The sequence below is a fragment of the Grus americana genome, chromosome 23 (assembly GCF_028858705.1).
Source record: "Grus americana isolate bGruAme1 chromosome 23, bGruAme1.mat, whole genome shotgun sequence".
Taxonomy (NCBI): Eukaryota; Metazoa; Chordata; class Aves; order Gruiformes; family Gruidae; genus Grus; species Grus americana.
This window is the reverse complement of record NC_072874.1, coordinates 1,407,056-1,429,541: the sequence shown is the minus strand read 5'-3', so window position 1 is coordinate 1,429,541 and position 22,486 is coordinate 1,407,056. Positions and strand designations below refer to the sequence as shown.

Sequence of the window (22,486 nt, the reverse complement as noted above, 5' to 3'; positions counted from 1 at the left end):
GCAGGCAGGGAGCGCAAGGTCGGTGACGGGAATGATCGCTGGATGACTGGCCGCTCGTGCCAGGTGATGCAAATGTCATCCTTTGGGTCTAGAGGGGAGTCTGTACAGGAATCCTTAGCTTTCACGGTGCTTTTGCCCTCGGTGTCGCGCAGCTCACAAGGAGCAGTCCCACCCTTGGCCGCATAGCAGCGCCTGTCAGACCTTGTAGGTCTGTCTCGCCAATAACTTCTGTGATCGTTAGCCGCTAAAAACGAAGCCCATCAGACGCCCGCAGTGCCTGGGATTAGCAGTCGCTGTCCCACCGGTTTGCCACAATCGCACAAGCAGGGGCCGAGCTGCCGGGGGATGCAGCCCGGCGTCCCAGCTGCGGCGGGAGGGGGTTCGGTGGCAGAGCCCCGCTCGTCCTGCTGGATGCTTCCATCAGCCTGGCCCTTCATCTCCGAAACGCTCTGCTGAATGGAATAAGGAAACATCTCTTGGGAAGCCTAAGGGGCTTTACAGAGGAGACTTTATGAACGGTAAACGGGGTCTTTATCTCAAGCTGAATTTAGTCAAAATGAATCTTGTTTGGACTCACGTAATAGGAATTGCCTTTTGCTTCTGATTTCTCTGACAGACATTTTCTAGGGCTCATTTTTTTCCTTTTGCACTTTATCTATGGCTACCTGTCTATGGATAGAGGCTGAATGAGGAAAAAGCCGTTGGTAAATCATTTACATTTACCAGCGCCCTCTCGGTTTTTCTTTTGCAATCAGAGACGCGCAGCCCTGCAATCCAAGCTGGTCTCCCAGCCTGCAGCGGCAATGCTGGGACGGCGTTGGAACCGGCCGTGACCCCCAGCCGCCTTTTAAATAGCAGCAACTGGGAACTGCGACCTCTGATGCAAAATGGGCGCAATTCTGCTGCGGGTAATGAAGCGGCACTGATTTCTCATGTACTGAGGACTTCACCCCAGGAGTCTTTCAGGCTGGGATCTTCCTTTCCTGTTTGGAGAAGGGAAGAGAAATGGCGTGTTACCAACTCGAGTCAGCCAAGGGAGCACACGTAGCTGAACTGGCTGAAGAGCTCCTGCCCAAATTCTTGCGCTTGTAGTGCTCAGTCAATACCTGATTTTCAAAATAGATCTCAGTGTCTGCTATGGAAACAGGGAGTGAAACTCCTTTGGAAAACTGACCCTAATTCTTCAAGTTCTGAGAAGGTTGTGTTTGTAATTGTGTGCTGGGTGATCCCTGCGCTGCCGGAGATTATCCTGGCTATAATGGAGCGGGGAGGGGGGCTGGGGGTCCAGGTCAGGTGCCCTGGGAGCTGCTGAGACTGTAATAACGATGTAGAAAAGGGAGGACAAGGAAGGAAGAGCATGGAGGAGTTCCTGTGCATGCAGTGTAGGAGGTTAGCTGTTGCCTAGGATTAAAGATGTGTAATAATGCTCTTTTCTTGTGTGTCTGACATGATTTTTAGGGATGGGCCACAGCAAACAGCCCCACAGCTTGGTGTGTTCACTGGCAACTCTGCTAAGAAATCAGCCCAAAGCTCTTCCAATCAGGTCCTGATGAAATTCCACAGCGATGCAGCCAACGGAGGGATTTTTGCCATTTATTTCTACGGTCTGTATTGCTTACTGAGCACCACGCGCTTTATACCTGCCTGCGGGGTGTGGAGGGGCACGGCTCGGTTGTGGCTCCTTGTGGGGAGGACTAGTTCTGGGCAAGATGCGAAAAACCACACTTTCACCTGCAGTCTTGCCCAAAGGGCCCAGTTTTCGCAGGTTTGAGATTGAAGGTCTCTTACGGCATCGAGTGCTGGCAAGTGGTCAGTCTGTGCAGATGTGGAAATCCATCCGTATCGTTGTGATAATTGATCAAGCGCGTGCAAACAGCCGTGCCAGCCCTGCGCCTCTCTCAAGGTGACGCCTGTAAATACCGTCCTCTCCGTGGCGGATCCCGTTATGGATGGCTCCGCTTTGTCTACCTCGAGCTCTCCTTCCCCGCAGGGTTGGCTGGATGCAGAATTGCCTTTCCAATGCTCTGCTAAACCAGTTGGGTCATCTTGGTGTCCTGTCTTAAATGGCATCTGTGTTCCAGCTGAGAGGTGACTTCATTTCTCTGGGGAGGAAAAGGATTCCTGTAAATCCCTGAATTACCCGGGGATTCCTTGGTGTGAGTGCAGCTCACGCTAGAGGGATGTTGGGTATTACGTTGAAACGAGAGCATTTGCTTTCCACCACTAACCAGGAGCCCAACTTGAAATTGGATTAGCTAACAAGTTCCTACGGCAGTACTGGGATTTTTGGAAAGTGCAAACGGAGACCTCCTCTTGCTTTGGTAATTTGCCGGCAATGACGTCAACAAAGTCTTACGTGAATTACACGATGAATCTGCGCAGAATGTCTTAGCTTATGTTCAGTTCCAAAAGGCAAGTGTTATATGGATAGGCTGAATTTAAAGAATGTTTGCTAGGCTTTGGAGGGAATTGGTTTACTGCTGCAAAACACTGCAAGATTTATATTACTAGACAATGGTGCGTATATAACAGTTATGCAAAAAATTATGGTTTAGGCAGTTTGGCTCAGAAATGAGCAGTATGTAAACACTGCTGCAGTTCAGCAAACACTTCCTTTTGTAATATGAATTAGATACTATCACCGCTATGGTTAGAGCCCATCAGCATATGTTGCTCTTCTCTAATCTCAATAGCACTTTTTACTGATGTTTCCGTAGCTTATGGCTTACGGGGAGCATTAAAGCCACTGGCAGGCGTGAGAGGTCTGCAGTTGGTGCTGGTAGGAGTCGGCGCAGCCAGCGGTCATTTCTGACCTGTTCACCAGCCGGGCACCCTAGCAACTCTTTGGCCTTTTATTAAAAAAATGCCATTTATTGGCTCATTGCTCCCTTTATACGTGGGGCTTTAGTATAAAGCCTAACCGCAGAGATTTTAAGTGCTTGAGGTGAGATTCTTCTCTCTCCCAGGCTCTCTTCTGCGTGTTGGTGCCTTGCACACCAAGAAGGGTGCAGGAGCAAGGGAGGGGGGGGAATTTTCGCACCCGGCTCAGGCAGTGCAGTCGGTTAAATCTTTGGTTTCGCCCTTTGGGGTGTAACTGCAGGAAACGCAATTTCCTCGGGATCTACAGCAATGTATATTTTCATTTCTGCGTCTGCACGCTGGCAGATCTAGGACATGGGAGACGTCCTTCTTCAGCTTTAAATTGTCTTTTCCTGTACAGCGACGATCAGCACCGTGTCAGAGAACCATTGCCCTTTTAAATGCCTGCAAAGAAACGTTTCCTTAGGGTGGAGGAAGGGAAACAAAAGATGATTCACAGAGCTTAAAGATTCAATAGCATCCCTCAAAAAATGATGATGTTGCACCTATTATTAAACGGGTTAGTTCAGGTGCCAGCCCGAACTGATGTGTGAGTGTGATGGGAGGGGGTTTTATGGCACAGTAACTCAAGGGGGTCCCGGTGTGGTTTCAAGGACGGGACTCTGTTCTGTCCTGGTGAGAGCAAATGGATGTGCTGTTGAAAGGAGCTTTACCGGTGCTGTATCACCCATATGCTGAGGCCATCTTAATCACACCTCTGTATTGAAATATGGCCCATTAAGGAGCAGAGATTAATGCTTTAAACGCTGGGTTATCTTTCCACTTCAATAGATGCTGTCAAGCACTTTTTAAATAGCATTTAATTTAAATTTTTGTTCCTGTTTCCTTTCCTTCTTCCCCCACTGTCAAACAGCTGCTTAAAAGATTGCGAGTAAGTGTGTTCCCTCCCGGGACGGCTCCTTGCGGTGTAGCAGAAGGGTTCTCCCCTGGTGCCTCTCGCTCCTCTCCTGTCCCACGTGCAGGCTTTCCCAGCTCCTTTGCTCATCTCTTTGCTCCTGTGGTGGATTGCAAAGAAGGGGCTGACTGTCCGAATTACAGAGCTGGCACTTTCCTTTGACCGCCCCCCAGTTGAGTTTAGCTCGCTGCAGTAGCGTGTGTTTGTTTTTCCCCCCCCCTTGCACACGTGGGATACATAAGCCCGTCCCTCACGTTAACCAGAAGCGGCTGCGTTCCCTCCAGCCCGTTCCCCGGACCTCCAGACGTCACGTTTTCCTACACGCCTTTTGGGAAGGTATTATCCTGCCCTGGCTTAGGGGATAAGGAAATTGGGGTAAGACAACAGGGCGTCTGCTTCTGTTCGTGTTGTGTTTGAGCAGCAGCAGCCTCATTAAGGTTGCTGCCAGGACTGCCAGCCTTGCCGTGGTGTGAAGAGTTCGACATCGTGGAGTTAGTAAGGATTAATATTCAGTGGCAGCTCGAGCTCCAGTATCTTAAATTAAAGGGCTGATATAAATTTCAGAGGAAGTTATGCTTGGCCAGGGTCAGGTGCAGGGGGAGCAAAGATGCAGAGAAGTGCTGAGCAAATAGCAGAAAATGTCTTTCATTAATATTCATTTAGTTCCCAGTACTATATTTTCAATTTAACCGTGCTCACAGCTCTTGTGTGTTTATTTTCATAAGCAGCACAGTGCTCAAGCCTTACGCACCCACATGCTTGTAAGCAGTGCATTTGTTTTGCTCAGTGTTAGCTGATATTTAATTTTGGGGGGAAAACTTGCTATTTGCAGTGTATTTGGTCAGGTGCATGAGCCATAAGGAATTGTTTCTGCTCCTCAACTGGATTTCTTCTTCCTGTTTAGCCACAGGGCACTCCTGAAAAAAAACGCTTAATTGTGCAAAGAGTGCAAGGTCTGCCCTGTTTTGCCTTCTGTGAGGCACTGGCATCAACCCCGCGTGGGTTACTTTGTGCCCTGCAAACTAAATAGAGGATTGGCAGTTGAAAACATTAGCACTCCTGGAATTATTTGCAGAAGAAATTATTGAATAATTCCAAGTTAAAAGTAAATCAGTGAGTTTCGTGATCTCTGTTCAAGGACAGGTGGTAAGGATGAAATTCTCTGAATAATTAGTGTAATTAATTGACTTGGTGCTGGAGCAGTCTGAGACTCTCCCTCTGCTGTGTTTGACCTAATTCCACTGAGGTCACCAAGATCTTTCCCCTTGGTATCCCAAAATGTGCCGGTAACGTTACCCCGCGTCAGCGCCCGTCGGTCAGCGTTCATCCAAATGGGCTAACGCTGTCCAGGCACCTGCATCTCCACGGACTGACAAAAATCTGTTTCCCGTTAGCTGTAAGAAACTGGAGAAAGCTGCTTTGGGGCACAGATACCTGGAGCCATCTCTGTAGGGTCTGCGGGGCGGGGGAAAGGGGCTGGTTGGGCTTTTGCCAGTTCCTTCTGCCTGTGGAGAGGGAGGGTTTGCTCTGATGTCTGTTGTGCTCAGCACCAAGACAGCCCTGGCTGCCTCCACCCCCAGCTTAACATCTGCTGTTCTTCCTTTGCTCCTTCAGCCTACCAGCTCTTCAGATGTCAGCCTCCGACCGTCGTTCCCAACGCGGAAATCATCACCGAGAACGAAGAATTTAACATAGGTACCTCTCTGGTCCTCTTAGCCCTCCGTCCCCCCTCAGCAGCTGCTGGCAGGGCCCCCAGGAACACACACGCGTGTTGTCACCCCGTATCTGGGCTTTCAGGAGACACCTTCGCGTGTGCGATTGTGTGTGGCACGGGGAGGCGTGCGTGACCTTGCTCAACAGCTGACAGCCACGTTGAGCCGATTGTGCCAAGGCTTTTCCCCTCTTAGTGCAGAAGAAGTGCTCTGGCTTTTGTGAAAGCCCTGGGCTTGCTCCGCAGCGTTCAGAAATCTTTGCCGCAATAATAGTTTTCAGGTGTTTCAAACAAAGTGTTGTGTGAAAGCTGAGAGGCCGTTGTTATTTTTTTGAGAACCTTTCACCCGTATCGACTGTGCTTTTTGTATTTTTTGCTGTTGCTCTCAGTTACGTCCACATTTTAAGTGTGTCTGCAACTAGTGAAGTAGCCGAGATATTTTTTTTTAAAGCAGCTTTTCTCGCTGTCTGCTCTCTTTGAGGGAAGTCTCCACCTGAAATGCTTGCACAAACCGTAATAGTCTCGGCAGCATGACAGCAGTTCATCCCAGCTGAGACTCTGGCATGCCTTTCTCTGCCTTTTATTTCTGCACGGTCATGCCAGAGCTCGATGGCAGAGGCACGGTCGAGAGGTCTCTGCGCCCCGTCGTACCCTCGTCCCCGGGCACGGTTCAGCCTTAACGAATCGATCCTTCTCTTGGGTGAAGACGTTTTCCGTTTCTGTCTGTAGGTGACGTAGTGAGGTACAGATGCCTTCCTGGCTTTACCCTGATTGGAAATGAAATCCTGACCTGCAAACTAGGCACTCACCTCCAGTTTGAAGGACCTCCCCCCACGTGTGAAGGTAAAGGCGAGGGTGCCCGGCCTGGCAGCCAGAGCGTCCCTGCCCAGAGGCTGCTGCAGGGTACGGAGGACAGCAGCGGGGCGAGGTGTCCTCGCGCACACTGCGTCTTTGGCGTTAATTCTCAGATCTCCAGGGTCCCGGTAGTGCAAACCCACCCACGAGGACCTCGTGAGGAGGGTAGCGAGACACCTCTGTGCAGGGAAAGGCTCTTCTCCTGACCTGCCTGGCCCGGGGCCGAGCACCTTGGCTGGGCTCAAGCAACAACCAGCAAATAACGGGGAGAGATTTGCTGGGTGACTTTCTGCAACGGCGCTCTCGTAAAGGATAAGGAGCGTCCCTCCGCCCCTTGCTGGCTCCAGGGATTTCGTGGGGTCTCCGCACCGTCTGGGAGGGGTTTGTCTCACGTCGGGTACCCCTGGATTATACCCCAAGCCCCCGGTTCAGGAAGGCACTTTAAGCTTGTACTTCCTGAACAGGGACTGAGCAGGGGTCTGACACACCGCGAGCCTGACGGCACGTGTGAGGTCATTATAACAGTCACCCAAATGTCCTTACCCTGGGGGGGGGGAGAGGAATTCTGCGCTGACGGTTTGCCAGTGATACGTGAATAGCCAAAGGAAGAGCAGGCTGCAGCGAGGCAAGCTCCTCCGGGAAGGCAATCCTGCGAGGAACAGCTTCTCTATTAGCGCCAAGGAATGTATTACATGGGAGAAAAATGAAAGCCCCAAGCACGCCGCGTTGTACACCTTGCTGCTGCTCAGGAGGATCCCAAAGATGTTTCCGTGCTACCGTGTTACCTTATTTATCCTCTGGATTCCTGCTGGTACTTTTGTTCGCTCCAGCCGTGATTATTTCATCTCCTTCATTCCCTCCTATCTGAACATTTTTACCATATAATGGGATATTTTTCTATAGCTTTATTCTCTCTGAAATAGCATGAACTGAAGGAGAGAAAGGGAGGTCATTCAATTATTTACTGATGGTTGTTAGCCTGGGGGTAAAGGGACTGCTTAAATTACATCTGGCCACCAATTTATAGAGGTCAAAAAATCACTGATGGGATTAAGGATTTGGAAAGAATACACTGTTCTTTCTGGATAGTTCTGGCTGTTTTCTATTAATACAGGTACAGCGTTTGCACTGGGCTTTAGTGACAATTATGGATAAATAAAGATCCCTTTCTTTTTATGCTTTTTTGCTCACTTTGTGTGTTTGCCTCCTCTTCTGGAGTGTTTTTGCTGGCCTTTTTATTTAGTGTTTTCAGCTGGATTTAATGTTTCCAGAAGCTGAATGGGGTGTAGTGATTAGAGAAAGATATTGGAGTTCTTATGTCCTGGTTAACAGCTCCATGGGTGACCTGGGATAAGCCTGTGGTTCCACACCTTGTGCTAACCCAGGTAATAAAGTTTCCAGGGATTCCTGGGGAGTGTTTTGTAACTTGGGAATAGTTGCCTGGACGCAGAGCCGCTCATTTTGAAAGAGATGTGAAATGACGCAAAGGCAGTTGAAAGTGTGTGTTTGTATTGTTGCTTTTTGCCCTTTAAATTTGGGCGTTGCTCAGATTTGTGGAAACGCAGCGTGCTTCGTTCGGAGCGTACGCCGGGCTCCGGGGATTCTTCGTGAGCCCCAAGGGTCGAGGTGTGCAGCGGATGTACGGGTGGGAGTTGTGCTCTGTCTTGACCTAGCTCATCAAGACAGACCTTCTTGGCCGTGCTATCTCGTGTTTCCTTCCTTCCTCGGCAAAATAGGAAAATTCATTTTCTGCTGTCGCTTCTTCACGTTCCCTGCAGTGCACTGTCCGATGAACGAGGTTATGACGGACTCCACCGGTGTCATCCTCAGCCAGAGCTTCCTGGGAAGTTACCCTCACTTTCAGACCTGTTCTTGGGTGGTCAAGGTAGAGCCTGGGTATAACATCTCCCTCACCATCGAGTACTTCCTGAGCGAGAAGCAATACGATGAGTTTGAAATCTTTGACGGTAAGAGGGTCGCCCGTTTGACTTGCATAGCAACTGAGGGGAAAGGAAAGAAGTGGCAGAGTTCTGTTAGTCGTTAATCTCTGTTCCCAGAGCGCCCGGGAGAGCTTTCCACCACTCCACCTGTAACCTTCTGCTGGACTTAAAGCTCCTCCTAAGACTCATTGATTCTCTGGATAAGCAAATATCAATGTTTTGATTTTTGGATGGATCTAAAGTATTTTTCCAGAGGGAAGGAGTTAGCAAGTTCCTGGGAGAAATAGTAGCCGAGGTTGCTGGGAGAAGATGAGTAGAGAAGGTGGGACTTCTCATCCCTGACGCCCATGCAGACCAGCTTTAATGGGCCCATGAGCCCTCGTGAACTGAGAGGGGATCTGTCAGTGTTCACAGCGAAGCAGCTTTGTAACCAAGCGCAGAGAACAAGTGCTCTGCTGATGCTCCTGTGGTTGCCCATCGGGACTTGAGCCGAAGGCGTACTGCCTGGAGCAAAATCCTGGTCTTACTGCGATTAACTGGGCTTTAATTGCCGTTGGTTTCCCAGGAACCAGGTGTCTGCGCTGGGACTCGTGTTCACAAAAAACCCCTGAGCAGGAGCTGCCGTTCCCGGACTCGCAGGGAAGGCTGCTGTGCTACGGTTCCACAACACGCCTGTTCCTTCTGCAGATCCACCCCCTGGCAGATGAGGCCCACGCGTGACTCTGTGCCAGCCCTGACCTTTCCTCGTTCCCTCTGTCCTTACAGGTCCCTCTGGCCAGAGTCCACTGCTCCTGTCGCTGAGCGGGAACTACTCTGCCCCTCTGACCGTCACCAGCAGCGGGAACAAAGTCTATCTGCGTTGGTCCTCTGATCATGCCTACAACAGAAAAGGCTTCAAAATCCGCTACTCCGGTAAGCACGCAGCGGGGACTGGACGCCTCTGCCAAGAACGTGGCCATCTCTCCAGCTAAGGATCTCCACAAAATTGCTGCGGAGGGGCAAAGGCCATCTGTGTCGGCAGAAGCTGCCAAGGCCTGGGAAGGCGCACAAAGCTGGGCTCCTTCTGAGCTGGTGAGGCTGGGGAACGCTGGTCTCCTTCCAGGAGAAACCTTGAGGCTTTGGCTGGTTTCTCAACCACTCTTAAGAATCAGAACCAGAATATACAACCATAGACGACGCGGCTCTGGGTGAATGAAACCCATCCCACGCCATTCACACGAAAGTTTGCTGCATAACTAAATTATTGCGTCCTTGCAGCGAGGCCGCTTTGAGATGTTTGAAGATGAACATCACAAAACAGAAGAACTTGCGTTAGGAGCTGCTTGGGGCGTGAGGCACGACTTACGTGTGACTGATCGTGTTACAGCATTTGCACTGAGGTGTTCAAAACACGTTGTGCTCCTGCTCGGGCGTTCTGCCGCTGCTCTCGCAGGAGCAGGACCGGGGAGTCTCGGTTGCTCATTCAGCACGAAACCGCTGCTGGATACTGAGTGTTTGCTGAGAATTCCTTGAAAATGAGTTACTGTGCTGTGGAACTTAGCAAATCTTAATTAGTGGAAGTTATAGAACTGGGTTGAGAGCTTGCCAGTATGTCATAAATAAATAATGACTTTACTCAGTAAATGAATTAAGTAATATTTAATTATCAGAAATTAGTCTTTACTTCTAGAACCGAGTAAAACTTGGATGGTAGCCCTGCACACTGTGTCCCCCTTTGACTTTGTATTTATCCATCACAAGTTCTCTATTTCTTGTTCAGCCTTGGGTTATGGTAAACACAGTGCAATTCCTGAGAACGGGAAGGGAATTTGCCTTGATCCAGCCCACCTGGTGACTTATTTCTTTTCCTCTGCCCTTCTCTCCAGCTCCTTACTGCAGCCTCCCGCAACCGCCAGCCCACGGGCTGATTCTCAGCCAGACGGGTCTGCACCCTGGCAGCACGGTCCGCTTTGGCTGTGACACCGGCTACCGTCTCGTTGGCCACAGCACCACCACCTGCGCCCAGCACCCTCAGGGCTACTTCCACTGGAACGAAGCGATCCCTCTGTGCCAAGGTGAGAGCAGGCAAACGTAGCGTTACGAGGATCCGGGAGTCCTAGGAAGGACTGAGGAAAACACGATAAATACCTATTGTAATTCCCCTAATTCTATATTGAGAACCAGCTTTGAGTTGCAGGGGGGCTCCTCTTATATCCAAGTCCTTGGGAACAGATGCGCAAGGAGGGAAGGGAGGAACCATTTGGGAGCAGAGGGTCCTTGTCTGGCCTGGGGTGGGGGAGAAAAAGCACATCTGTGCAAAGGCTTCTGTTGTAGAAGCGTTTGAACTCTCAGGAAAGACACAGCCAAGCCTTGGTTAAGGATGGGAGAAGCTATTGCTTGGAAGAATCTGGAAAGGCTGGCAGGAGCGTGGGTCCCGCTGGGTTTTAGTGACTGGAATTTCCTCTGGTGTTTCTGGAAGTGCCCTCTTAGGGGATGAGGAATTTCTTGGGATTCACATGGTGTCGTTTCTGTTGGCTTCATATAAGATTTAGACGCGTAGTTGTTCTTTCCACATTTCCTCCTAATTAGCTGCAATCTTTATGACATCCCGTACTTAGCACATGGCTCCTTCCAGGCGTGGGAGCGGAGGGGAGGACGGGGCGGTGTGCCCCAGGGGGGGGGTTGCTTCTGCACTGTTTTGTCTCCCTCGCTATGTTCACTTTCTGATTGCACCTTCTTCTCAATCCGCCAATCATCCCTGTTCCTTTGTGTTGGTAAAATGCCCATCTTTATTCTGATGAAGCCTTTCAGTGTCTTTGAACATTCATCCATGTTCCAAGAGGATTAATATTGCATTGGCTTCCCTGGAAACTAGCCAGAGAACAGAGACAGCATAGGCAAAGTCTCACTGCAGTGTCTGCATTGTTGTCCAGTCCGAGCCGTAAGGAAAAGCAAGATTATTTAGTGTGGGAGGTACCAAAGAGCCTTGAAAAATCCTTTCTGTGCTCTTGAATCACTTAGTCTCTTGGAGTTGCACAGGGGTGCAAGCAGTCCTGCATCGAAAGGGTGGTTTTGTGCTGCGGGTGCTACGTCCATCGGAGCCTTCTGTTTGTTTAAAGGTGAGCGGAAAGCAATAAACCAAGACCCTGCCACCCAGTCCTGTTGGCAAGGGGGAGCTGGGAAACTGGGCACGACTGAGATGGCGATTTAACCTCGGCAGTAACACGGACGGGGGCAAACGCCGAGTGCTGGAACGAGCAGATGAATGGTGCAGCAAGACTGGCAGGCGTGAGGGGCTGTCATGGCAACTGTGCGTCCCGAATCCTTAGCCCAGCATAAGGAATTTCTCTGATGTTCTGCGTCTTTTTTTTTTTTTTTTTTTTTTTTTTTTTTTTTTAAGGAAAATCATGTAATCAAGAATGGGTACGAATGCTGCTACTGCCCTGGTGTGCTGGAATGCCACCTGAGCCTCATGTTCAGCTCCAAAATCTGTATTTACTTCCAAGAGATGTAATGGTGTGTTGGGGAATGGATTTTAAACACGGAGGCGGGGAGGAGATGGAGAGAGGACGTGTTCAGCTGAACACGTGTGACGTGTCGGGAGCTCGATGGGCACAGCCCGTGGTGCCGCTCCATGGCAGTCGCCAACAGAGGAAGAATTGGGGGGCCAATTCGTAGCATTTCGGGTAGGCTCCTGCTCCGGTTTCCCCTTTGGAGGGGTGTGTGCGTCCCGACTGAGCACACAGCGAGCAGCTTGGTCAGGATCTTGGTGCTGGATGTCCCTCTGGAAGAGCCTGTCTCTGTCCAGCAAGGAGAGCTCGCTGGTCACATTAGATCCTGGGGCTGAAAGAAGTGTAACCCCTTTGGGAAAATCACCTCCTCTCTCTGTTTCCCCATATTTCCATCAGGAATCTTGCTACTGGCCCATGGTTATCGAGTGCCTTGAGATGGATGCAGGAGGCGAGCGAGAGGCAGAAGCTGGAGCAGTAGGAGAATTAATTCATGGCGGAGCAGCTCCCCCCCCTGGCCTCGAGCAGCCGATAGCCAGGGCTGGCTCCGCTCTTCTTGCCTGCTTCAGCATCCAACATCTTTCTTTTTTTTCTTTTTTTTCTTTTTTTTTTCTTTTTTTTTTTTTTTTTTACATTGCTCTCAAAGCCAACTGGCAACCTTTTGTTTTGGGCCGTACTCAATTTCTCATCCTTTCTGGTGGCCAGGATCACATGGCAGAGGTTTGGGAACTCGATCCATAACACTGCATAAATTGCTCACGCAATCAGCTCCGTCAGGAGGAGCGGAACTGGGGTGCCCGTAAACACATGGTCTAGTTAACAAATGACATTTCCCATAGCTCCCTTCTGCCAGCGCATAATCCTCTTCCCCTTCCCGATCCCCTCTGAATAATCTTTACTACGTGCTCTGTCCTAGCTGACATTTATGGAAGCAGCAGAGAGTATTCTGCAGGGAACAATCTTGTGTTGGCACAATGGGGGAGAACACAAGATGATCTAATATGCCTTTTTTGTCTCTGCTGCCTATTTTTAAGCTGCTTTGTTTTTGGAATCCCAGCTGCAGATTTCCTTTCATAGCCTCCGTCCCTTTTCCTAGCACATCCTTCTGCAGACAGAGTTTTTGTACCTCTGAACCCCGTAAGTGCTCCTTTTTCCCTGGACCATGTTCTCGGTGGGTGTCTCCAAGCCAAATGCTGGTTTGCTTTCCCCTGGAACAGCTACTCTCCTTGGTCGTCTCTGGTTCTGGTGGATTGCAGTGCCCACGATGTGAGCCTCAGAAATGCTCTTTGGAGCAGGTTTATTGCCACCCCAAGAATCAAGCTTCTCTGCTTCGTGCAGAGCTCTGTAACTACAACCTTACTAATACCACGTTCTGCTCGGGGATGCCGGGCTCACGGGGGAGGAAGGGTCCTGCCATGGGTGCAGAGCAGCAGAGGCCACAGCCCCCACTGCCTCTCCCTGTCCGATCCTTCTCCATGTTGTAGCCCGACCGTCTGTAGGTGAAGAGGTTGACTTTTTTTCCTTATTTTTGGTGGCTTAACTGACTTTTTAGTTACCTACATCTGGTGCAGAAGCGCTGTATCATTGCTGACTCTTCCATCAGGGCAGGGATTATGCAGTGAAGGGCTCTAAATGATCAGACAGACCGCTTGAGGGGCAGCGGGAGCTTGCTGGGAGGCAGGACTCGGCAGCAGTAGCTCATCCTTCCCTTGCGCGGAGAAACGAAGGCAAGCGGCAGCTCAGAGACCTGGAGCGCAGCTGGCTCTGGTGTCCCTCCCTGTCAGGCTCCGTGCCTCAGTTTCCTGCTGGCAAATAGAGGTGACGAGTTTTGGCGAAGCATCGGGCTGCGGGAGAGAACTGAACGGAGAAAGGAGAAGGCTTTGGTGGGGGCAGTGGCGAGGGAGGGGGGTCAGCTTTCTCACCAGCCTCTTTGGTTGGGTGCAACATCAGAAAGTAATAACAAGAGAGCTGCCAGGTGGGAGGGAAGGGGTAGGACTTCCCAGGTCCCCTCTTCTTTTCCCTCAGAATGAAATTGGTATTCAGCGTGGCTGCTTGTCTAGACACCCAGCCTTGTAGAGAGATTCACCAAGCTCCTTAGCTCGATGAAGTGACATACGTGTGATTATCATTTCAACCAGGGATATGCCTGATCGTGCTAATACGAGCCTGCTGAATTACTCACACCTATTAGCAACCCCAGCGTCTGCAAGGTGCTACGTAATCGTGCTCCAGGCTGGGGCTCTGGCCGACGCGTGTAGCAGCAGTGGGATGAAAGCGTCTTGGACCTCGAGTGGTAGAAAGCTCCGGTGGCTGTTGTGATGCTGTACACAATAAGTTTGGTCTCTCCTTTTCAGCGCTCAGCGGGGTCCGTGACACTGCTAAGGTTGCTGATTTTCTAGCAGAGGGAGTAACAGGAAGGTTGAAGGTGTGTCGGAGTATCAGCACGTGGCGCAGGAGACGTAGGCTCAGCCTCCAGTTCGTGCATTAGCTGAGTGGGAGCAGCTCGGGCTGCTCCAGGAAGGAATGGATTTCCTTTAGAGTGTTTTTTAAATGCAGACCATTGTTTGGGTTGGGTGTTGGCCCCTGTATCAGTGCTTGCTAGCAGGCTCTGCTCATCTCGTGCCCCGCTGGCTGGTGGTCTCGCAGTGACGGCTTTCCAGGTCCCAGGCTGCTCCTCCGCCTTGTCATCCTGTGCCTGGATGGGTCCAGACGGGTGGGCTGTGCATCTCCAGCCCGAGCGAGGTGTGCTCCCCCCAGAGCCAAGACTGGGAGAGGGCTGGGAACCCGCATGGTGGTTTTGGAGGCAGGTCTGGGTTTGGTTTCCCAGCTCTTCTGAATGCTGATAGAAGGAAAAAAAAAACCAAACCAGATTTGAGTGACAGAGTCCCAGTGCTGGTTTTCCCAGCGGTAGGGAAGAGGGTAACAGGGCTTGTCATGTCTTGCAAAACTCTTGCAGCATAAATGAACGTGATTCTGGTCTGTCTGTATTTGGCTGTCGCTCGTATTTCTGTGACCTGCCTGTCCCCTCTCTGCCCTGTTTGGCCGCTCTCCTGGCCACAGAACTGAGGATCTCGGCAGGAGTGGTGCAGAGCATCTTCTCCGAAGTGCTGCCATCTTGAGCAGCCATTTGGCATTGTGCCTGTTTATCAATTTTTTCCCTGAATTCCCCCCCTTACCTTCTCAGCCATAATGCTAAATTTAGCCTTCCTTCTGCCACAACATAATTATACAATTTGCTGCCTTACGTAACCCAGAAGTGCTGCTGGAAAGGGGTTTCAGGTTGTTGCTGCTGTGGGATGTAAATACAAAACGTTATTGCTATCTAATCCTTTATCTATGTGAAAACTTCTGAACGGTGTGCTGATGCATTTTGTGTTACAGATATTATAGATATAAAGTACGAGCCAGAGTCTCTTCCACTAGAAACTGGTACTCAGCGTTGGCTTTGCTGTTACCACACTGATAGGCAGGAGTGGGAAATCTGATCCTCCGTGAAAGTGGGCATTCATTGCGGCTTCTGGGGTTCAGCAGGGGGCTGGAGCTTTTGTGAATAGGAGAGCTGGGGATCTGGGCATTTTCAGCTCACTGTGAATCCATAATAAATTGGGAGCTGACCGATTCCTTGGCTGTGTTTTTCCCCTCCTCCTTCCCAGCTCTCTCCTGTGGAGTTCCCAGAGCCCCAAAGAACGGAGTCGTCTTTGGCAAGGAGTACACAGTGGGAACGAAAGCCGTGTACCATTGCAACCAGGGCTTCCAGCTGCAGCCCGGCGAGCAGCCCAGCGCAGAGTGCCTGCAGGCCGGGCAGTGGAGTAACGGCAACCAGCCCCCGCAGTGCGTGGGTGAGTGTTTGCAGGCTGCACGGTCCCACGGGGAATTTTGGAAGTCCCTTCAGTAATATCTTCCAGCCCCAGCGTGGACGGCTTTGCCTCACAGGTGCAGTACTTGGGACACCGGGTTTGTAACCCTGCATGGCTTGGGTCTGATGCCCCCTCCCATGGTGTCTTGGTTTCCCGCCTGTAAAACCGCGATGCTAATATTGGCCCCCTCGTTAAAAAGCCAGCACCCTTGCTGAAAAGCCCTGAAGTCCCGGGAGTTAAACGCCTATTAACGTCTTTGTCTCGCTTCTTCTCCCTGACTCCCTGCATCTGGTTTTTAGCTGTCACCTGTCCCGATATCAACAGCATCGCGGTTGAGCACGGTCGGTGGCGGCTGACCTACGAGATCCAGTACCACTACAACGCCCAGCTGATGCTCATCTGTGACCCCGGGTACTACTACACAGGCCAGCGGGTCATCAAGTGCCAAGCCACCGGGAAGTGGAGCATCGGCGAACCGATGCCGACCTGTAAAAGTAAGAGCAGTGAAGCTCGGGATTCGTGCCGAGGCAGGCCAGCCCCGCGGGATGTCTGCAGGGGATGGGCTTTCTGTTTCCCGTTCGGTGGGTGTGCGAGCTCTGCTGTTGGTGTGCAAACGCACTGCAGCCCCAGCCGCTCTCGGCAGCATCTGAGAGCGTGGCTGCAGAACCGCTCTGGTAGGAGAGAGTTCGGATGCAGGGAGAGGTCGTCTGCTGATCTGATTCTTGGTTTAATCTAAACGGTTCTGCAAGAGCTCAAGCACATTAGCTCATCTGTTGCTGTCGGGTCCCAGCAGCTTAGCTGTTCCTGGTGCCAGATGCTCTGAAGTTTGCTTTTAAGAAAGAAAATAAAAAATTCTGATTTAAAACCTAACCTCTTCCAATTTTATGCAAACGCCAAGTTTACAAGGGTAACAGTGTCACCTGTAAATCAAAAACACTCTTGGCAAACAAGGAGCTCGCTCGGTCATTCTGACATGACTGCTGTGCTTTGGATCTTTTCTTTTGTCAAAGGTGGAGGGTTTTTTCTCTCTAAGTGCAGATAGAGACAGAAAAATTTCTCCTTCGGAATGGCAGCTTTCCCTTCCCTCCTGCCTCCCTTTGTTTGTAGAGATGCCACTGCCGACTTTGGTGACAGATGTAGTTTTACCCCTGCTAGCTCTTCAGCCAGATCCGGGAGCGCGAGCCTGACCTCGTTTTATTTCTTCAGCGTTATTGCCACCTAAATTCAAGTGACAGGATCTTGGCAATGCACTAAGGTCAGAAGCACCCAGCGTGAGTCTCTTGATTTCTTGCTGAGCGCGAAAGCTCCAGAGGGTTTGCAGATCTTTAAGGCAGATAAAATAAAGAGCCGAAGTTTGCGGCTCGGAGCTGCCTTCGCACGGGCTCCTGGCCGGGCTCCAGCTGCACCCTGCAGACCAGGCTTTCGGCTGCGCGTCCTCTGTGGGTCTGAGCTCCAGACGTCAGCTCTGCCCTGGAAGTCACGGTGTGAGGAAGAGCTGGGTGTCACTTTCTGATTGGAAATGCGGTGCCGTTTGGTGGCGTTTCTGGAAGGCAGGCTTCCCAGCTGTACCTAGCAATGGGTTAATAATGGAAATATTCCTGTGCTAGAAACTTCTGTAGTTTCTTCCTAGCCAGTCTTTAGTGCTTCCCTCGCATCCTGAAGCGTAAATATTAATAGCACTTATATTTGTCAGCTCACGGAACACGACTCTGAATTGTTGTTATTATCCGTGTAACTATTTAATAATCTTTCCTACTCATTTCTGACTTCAATAATAACTTGTGGTGGTAAGCATCACTGAGCACGTTCCTTTGAAAAAACGTAGCTCCTTGCCTGTTCTCGCTTACTGTCCTTCGGGATCTCTTCTAGTTATCTCGTGCGGAGACCTGCCGACCCCACCTAACGGGAACAAGATCGGGACGCTGACCAGCTACGGGGCCACGGCCATCTTCTCCTGCAACACTGGCTACACGCTGGTAGGGTCCCGCGTGCGGGAGTGCATGGCCAACGGACTCTGGAGCGGAGCAGAAGTGAGATGTCTGGGTAGGTGTGGAGTATCCGAGATGCGGTGGGGAGAGAGCCCTGATGGTGTTTCAGGAGGGAATAGGAATTTTAGATGCTGATTCGAGAAGGAACCCAAGTGCGGATTTGGCGCTGCTGAAGCAGTAGGGTTTTCAGTAGATACAGAAAGGAGGCAAACTTTGATTCCTTACTGCTCGGTAGATGTGTGTCGAGATTGGAGAGCTTTAAAAATGGTATGTTGTTTTTCCTGCTGCTCTGGTTTTATTTATGACTGCAGAGTCTCGAATTCAGGTCCACCCTGAGGGTCAGGGTGGGGTGCGATGCCTTCGGGACGGGCAGGCGCCAGCTCTCGGTGATTCTCCCTGTCTCCCTCCTGCAGCGGGGCACTGCGGTGTTCCCAGTCCCATCGTCAACGGGCAGATCAACGGGGAGAACTACAACTACCGCGGCAGCGTGGTTTATCAGTGCAACCCCGGCTTCCGCCTCATCGGGATGTCGGTGCGGATCTGCCAGCAGGATCACCGCTGGTCTGGGAAGACGCCTGTCTGTGTGCGTAAGTATGTTGTCAGATTTCTTTAGCCCTGGTCAGAGGACAAGAGCACGTGTAAAGACCGTTGTTCAGAGTTGACGCACCCGAGCCGCGTACGGTTGCTTTGCACGCTCACAGTGAGTGTGCTGCACAAGCGCCCCTGGGTTCGTGGCGGAGAGAGCTGAGGTGTGGCAGGAGCGGCATCGCTGCAATTTTGGCTGCTTTGCTTCTTCCCTCTGCTTTGTAAATTCCGCCTGCCTTTGGTGTTTTTCGTACGTTGGGTTTCGAACGGATGAGCCGCGTTGAAGGTGCGGTTTCTGAGGAGACCACCCGTTATCGGGGTGCGGGGAGGTGAAGGGCAGACATAGCCCCCCAGGCACACCCCGGTTGTCACCGTCTTTGAGACCCACGCTCTGTGCTGGAGGAAAGTCGGTCTCTCTCCTCCTCTAATGCACATTCACAAGTCACCTTGCACAACCTGCTCATTTGTCTTTCCAGTAAATAAGCTCATTAAGTAAGTCTCTGGAGCTCTAAGGTGTTACTAAGTTTAAGCATTTCCTTATCAATGGACAGTACGATCCATGTATTTCGTATCGTGATTCTCCAGTTGTTTGCTTCCAGTCTCTGCTGTCTGGTTTAGGGCCTGATGTGCTGAGGCACAATAATACCAGCAAGATAGGAAGTAAGAAATGACCTATCAGATTCCAGCCTAAAAATAAGAAACAGGCTGAAGTTGTCAAGGTTAGCAGAGACTCCAAAATTTGGAGGACATCTAGGATTCTGCATGAACTTTTTAGGAGAAGAATTACTGGAAATGCTGCCTCTGGGTCTGTAGTGGGTTTGAATTACCCTTGTGTCTGAGGATGCTCTGTTGAAAAAAGTTTTAATTCACTTTTACCTGCCAAGTATATACATACTAACCTTGGAGCAGGAAATCGTATTGACAGAGATGCTCCTGCTGTGCAGGATTTTCTAAACATCCATTTTCATGGATCATCTTGTTCCTTTCGGGAGGGACCAAACCCATCGGAACGAAGCAGGTGGACGTTGCCCGTCTGTATTTGTCTTCTGACTGCTGAACCAGTACAGGGCTGGTCTGTGCGGTGCCTTTGTGCGGCTCTGCTTTGTGCCAGCTTCTGGCACCTGAAAGCCCACCAAGCTTTTGTGCAGAGACCTGTAAAGGTGCAGAAGTTGGCCTTGAAGTTATGACACTACATTAGGCCTTATGGCTAACATAAATTTAATGTCGTTAAAGCAGATCGCTGTCGGGCTCTGAAATTAGATGCCTTGAGGCTTTATTGCTTCTGAAGCAGCTCAGGGCACTGTGTGTGTTAGCACATTATAATTTCCTATTGTCCTGATATTTTCTCTTTAAACCTGCTACAGTTGTTTCCTCTGAGCGAACAGGTCTCTCTGATCCATGCCAACTGCAGGGAGCCTTTTTTTTTCCTGGGACAGAATCCATCGCCTGTTTCAAAACATATATAATCATATTCAGAAGTACCTCAGAGAATCTGACATCTGCTTCCTGCAGCACTGAAAGGCTGTCTTGCTTCATATTTTTTAGACCTGTACCTGTCACCAGCTTGCATAAGGAATAAATTCCCATCCCTGTGGTATAGTCCAGCCCTGGCAGTCAAACGTGTTATGGATCTTTTGTGGGAATTTCATCTTCCCCTCTAGCTTCTGGCTTTGGCAGCTGTACAGCTGAACTGCTGGACGTTTGCTGATGGACCATTACCCTGTTTCAGCATGACAATAATCAATACTGCTTCGTCCTCAGCTGTCGGAAGATGTCGCATTCCTTAAGCAGCCAAAAATCTCTGTATGGCAAATCCTGACGTTTCTTTTGCGCAGCGGAACTCGCTGCTGAGCTCGAAGCAAAGGTCTCTGGGCTGCGCTCGCAGCAGGGCTGTATCCTCCCCGTGCCACCCGCCTCTGCCGAGGTTCCAACAGAGCGGCCCCGGCAAAAGCACTTTGAATTTCAGCATTGTCTGTGCTTGCTGCTGCTCCAGCCTTCGCCTCTGCACCTTCCCTGGGCGTTGTGGGAGCCGCTCAGACCGGGGCCCTTTAGCCCTTTAACTCCTCGCTGGCCCAAGCTAACGTCAGCCACAGGAGCAAGAACTACACAAAAATCCTCATTTCAGGGATTTAGAAATAAGGGTTTTCCCCCAAGGCTTTTCAAACTTAAAGCAGGAAGATTTAAGCTTTCTAGGCCATATGCTAGAAACCTGATTTTTCTCATATTTTTCCTCTCTTTTAACTATCCCTCCAGGTGTAACTTTATACTGCAGTGAGCATACATCTGACTTACACCAGGGAGAGGGAGGAAAACATCAGGTTTCACGACTCTGTGTGTGATGCCCAGGGTAATGTAAGGCAATAGATTAATAGCAGTAGCTGGGATTTTTGAAGAGGAGCTCTAGGGATTTACGGTGTAAGTCAGTAGGATGCTGGCACTCAGCTGCTTAGAGAGTGGTTCAGAGAATTTCTTACGCCAGTAAAATGAACAAAGGTACCGTGCTCTCAACGTGATTCAGTATTTCAACAGAGCTGGCCACAAATCTTTGAAGTCGGTGTGAGTTTCAGGGTTGATACGGGGGGGTTTTTACGGTCTCCTTCCTCGGGAACTTTTTCCAATGGATAATCCACATTCTTCCAGGCAAAAAAGTAACGTCTCCGATTTCTAATTGTAGCTATCACTTGCGGCCACCCTGGCAACCCTGCCAATGGCTTGACCCAAGGGAGTCAGTTCAATCTGAACGACGTGGCCAAGTTTGTGTGCAACACTGGGTACCGCCTGGAAGGAGCATCCCAGTCCCAGTGCTTGGCCAACGGCCAGTGGAGCAGCACCCTGCCCGCCTGCCGCGGTAAGTTCCTCTGCCTGCACCCCGGTCCGGGCAAATCAGATTGTCTGCACCTTCCTCGTCGGTTCTCTGGCTTCCTAAAATCCTGCTCGAAGCTGTCATAAATTCACGTGAACCAAATCCTGCGGTTCCTCACAATGCACAAGTGATGTTTGAGCTCCAAGGACTGCGTAAATCTCATGCAAAAAACCTGATGTTTTTCCCTTGGGCTTCACTCAAAGCTGTTAATGGAGCCCTGCATCCTCCAAGACATCGAAGTATGTGTTGTGAGTGGGGAGGACACAAGAAAACATCAGGCCAGACCCTTAGCAGAGGTCATCTTGGTAACCCTAGACTAGTTTACTCAAAGAAAACGCCACGCTCTTTGTGCAGAGCCCTTTCTCCTTCTAGGCTGCCCTACTTCCGTTGGTATTAGCACTCAAGTTCGCTTATCAAATTCCCTCCCCTCCCTGCACAGCCTCCCTCTGCACTCCCTTAATCCCCTATCTCTGTCGATACTGTTGCTGTGTCGGTCAAGAAATCTGTTCTTCTCAACCGGCTGACCGCAGTCCCGATGTGGGGCCAGAGAGCGAGGCTCTGCTGCTGAGCCTCGCGTGGCATCGCGAGAGTCCGCAGGATTGCTTCGACTCTCTTTTTTCCTTTTCATAAGGATTTTTTCTATTTCTGCCTCAAAGAATCTTTAAAAAAAAAAAAAAGCACCTTAAATTGTTGAATATGTGATTTGCAATTTTTTCCCCCTTTTCCTGCCCATTTTTGGAGAATCCTTTGTTCTTTGTTACACCCTTTGTTTTGTTGTTTTTTGTTGTTGTTGTTTGTTTGCAGTTGTAAACTGTACTGACCCCGGGCACCTGGAAAACAGCATCCGTCAAGTGCAGCCAAATGGTCCTCACAGATTCAGCTTTGGAACAACTGTCTCGTATCAGTGCAGCCATGGATATTACTTACTGGGTACACATGTCCTTACCTGTCAGGGGGATGGCACTTGGGACCGTGCCCTCCCACAGTGTCTTTGTAAGTTCTTCAGAATAATACCCACCCACCACAGGTTTTCATCCCATGTAGTTCTCCGTTGCTTAGCTGAATGCTCGTGTAAAATAAGCGCGGATCCAAAACCCTTCGTAATCCACGGGAATCATTCCATCAGCTCACTGGCCTCTGGATCCTGCCCGCAGAAGGAAAATAGGTGGGCTTAGGAGAGAAGTCCTGTTAGGTAGAGGTGGTTTTCCTCTGCGGGGGAAGGCAGCTCCCGCTGAGTGTTTCTGGTTCCGTGCGGCTCCAGCAGAAGCGTTGCAGGTGGAGAAGGGCAGCAGAGCTTCTGCAGCACAGACCTGCAGAGGCAGCAGCGTGCAATTAGCCTGGCTGAGGACAGAGCGTGTTTAGCACCGCTCGGGCACGGCTGAGCTTCCATACGCCCACTCATCCCCGCAGCTCTGGGGGAGGGA

General features: G+C 50.5%; 1 protein-coding gene across 5 annotated transcripts in view; it reads left to right on the top strand.

Annotated features, from left to right (window-relative positions):
• The window catches only part of CSMD2 (CUB and Sushi multiple domains 2), a 302,978-nt gene that overhangs the window by 250,329 nt on the left and 30,163 nt on the right, over positions 1 to 22,486 (top strand). For 4 of the 5 annotated variants that reach the window (XM_054802279.1, XM_054802278.1, XM_054802276.1 and 1 more), the window contains 12 exons: positions 1,459 to 1,604; positions 5,390 to 5,470; positions 6,216 to 6,329; positions 8,120 to 8,308; positions 9,047 to 9,193; positions 10,147 to 10,335; positions 15,423 to 15,608; positions 15,926 to 16,120; positions 17,496 to 17,669; positions 18,028 to 18,201; positions 20,874 to 21,047; positions 21,867 to 22,055. In XM_054802279.1, the coding sequence (XP_054658254.1) occupies positions 1,459 to 1,604; positions 5,390 to 5,470; positions 6,216 to 6,329; positions 8,120 to 8,308; positions 9,047 to 9,193; positions 10,147 to 10,335; positions 15,423 to 15,608; positions 15,926 to 16,120; positions 17,496 to 17,669; positions 18,028 to 18,201; positions 20,874 to 21,047; positions 21,867 to 22,055 (1,958 nt within the window). The remainder of the gene's footprint in view (positions 1 to 1,458; positions 1,605 to 5,389; positions 5,471 to 6,215; positions 6,330 to 8,119; positions 8,309 to 9,046; positions 9,194 to 10,146; positions 10,336 to 15,422; positions 15,609 to 15,925; positions 16,121 to 17,495; positions 17,670 to 18,027; positions 18,202 to 20,873; positions 21,048 to 21,866; positions 22,056 to 22,486) is intronic. The other variant, XM_054802277.1, reaches the window with a different exon arrangement.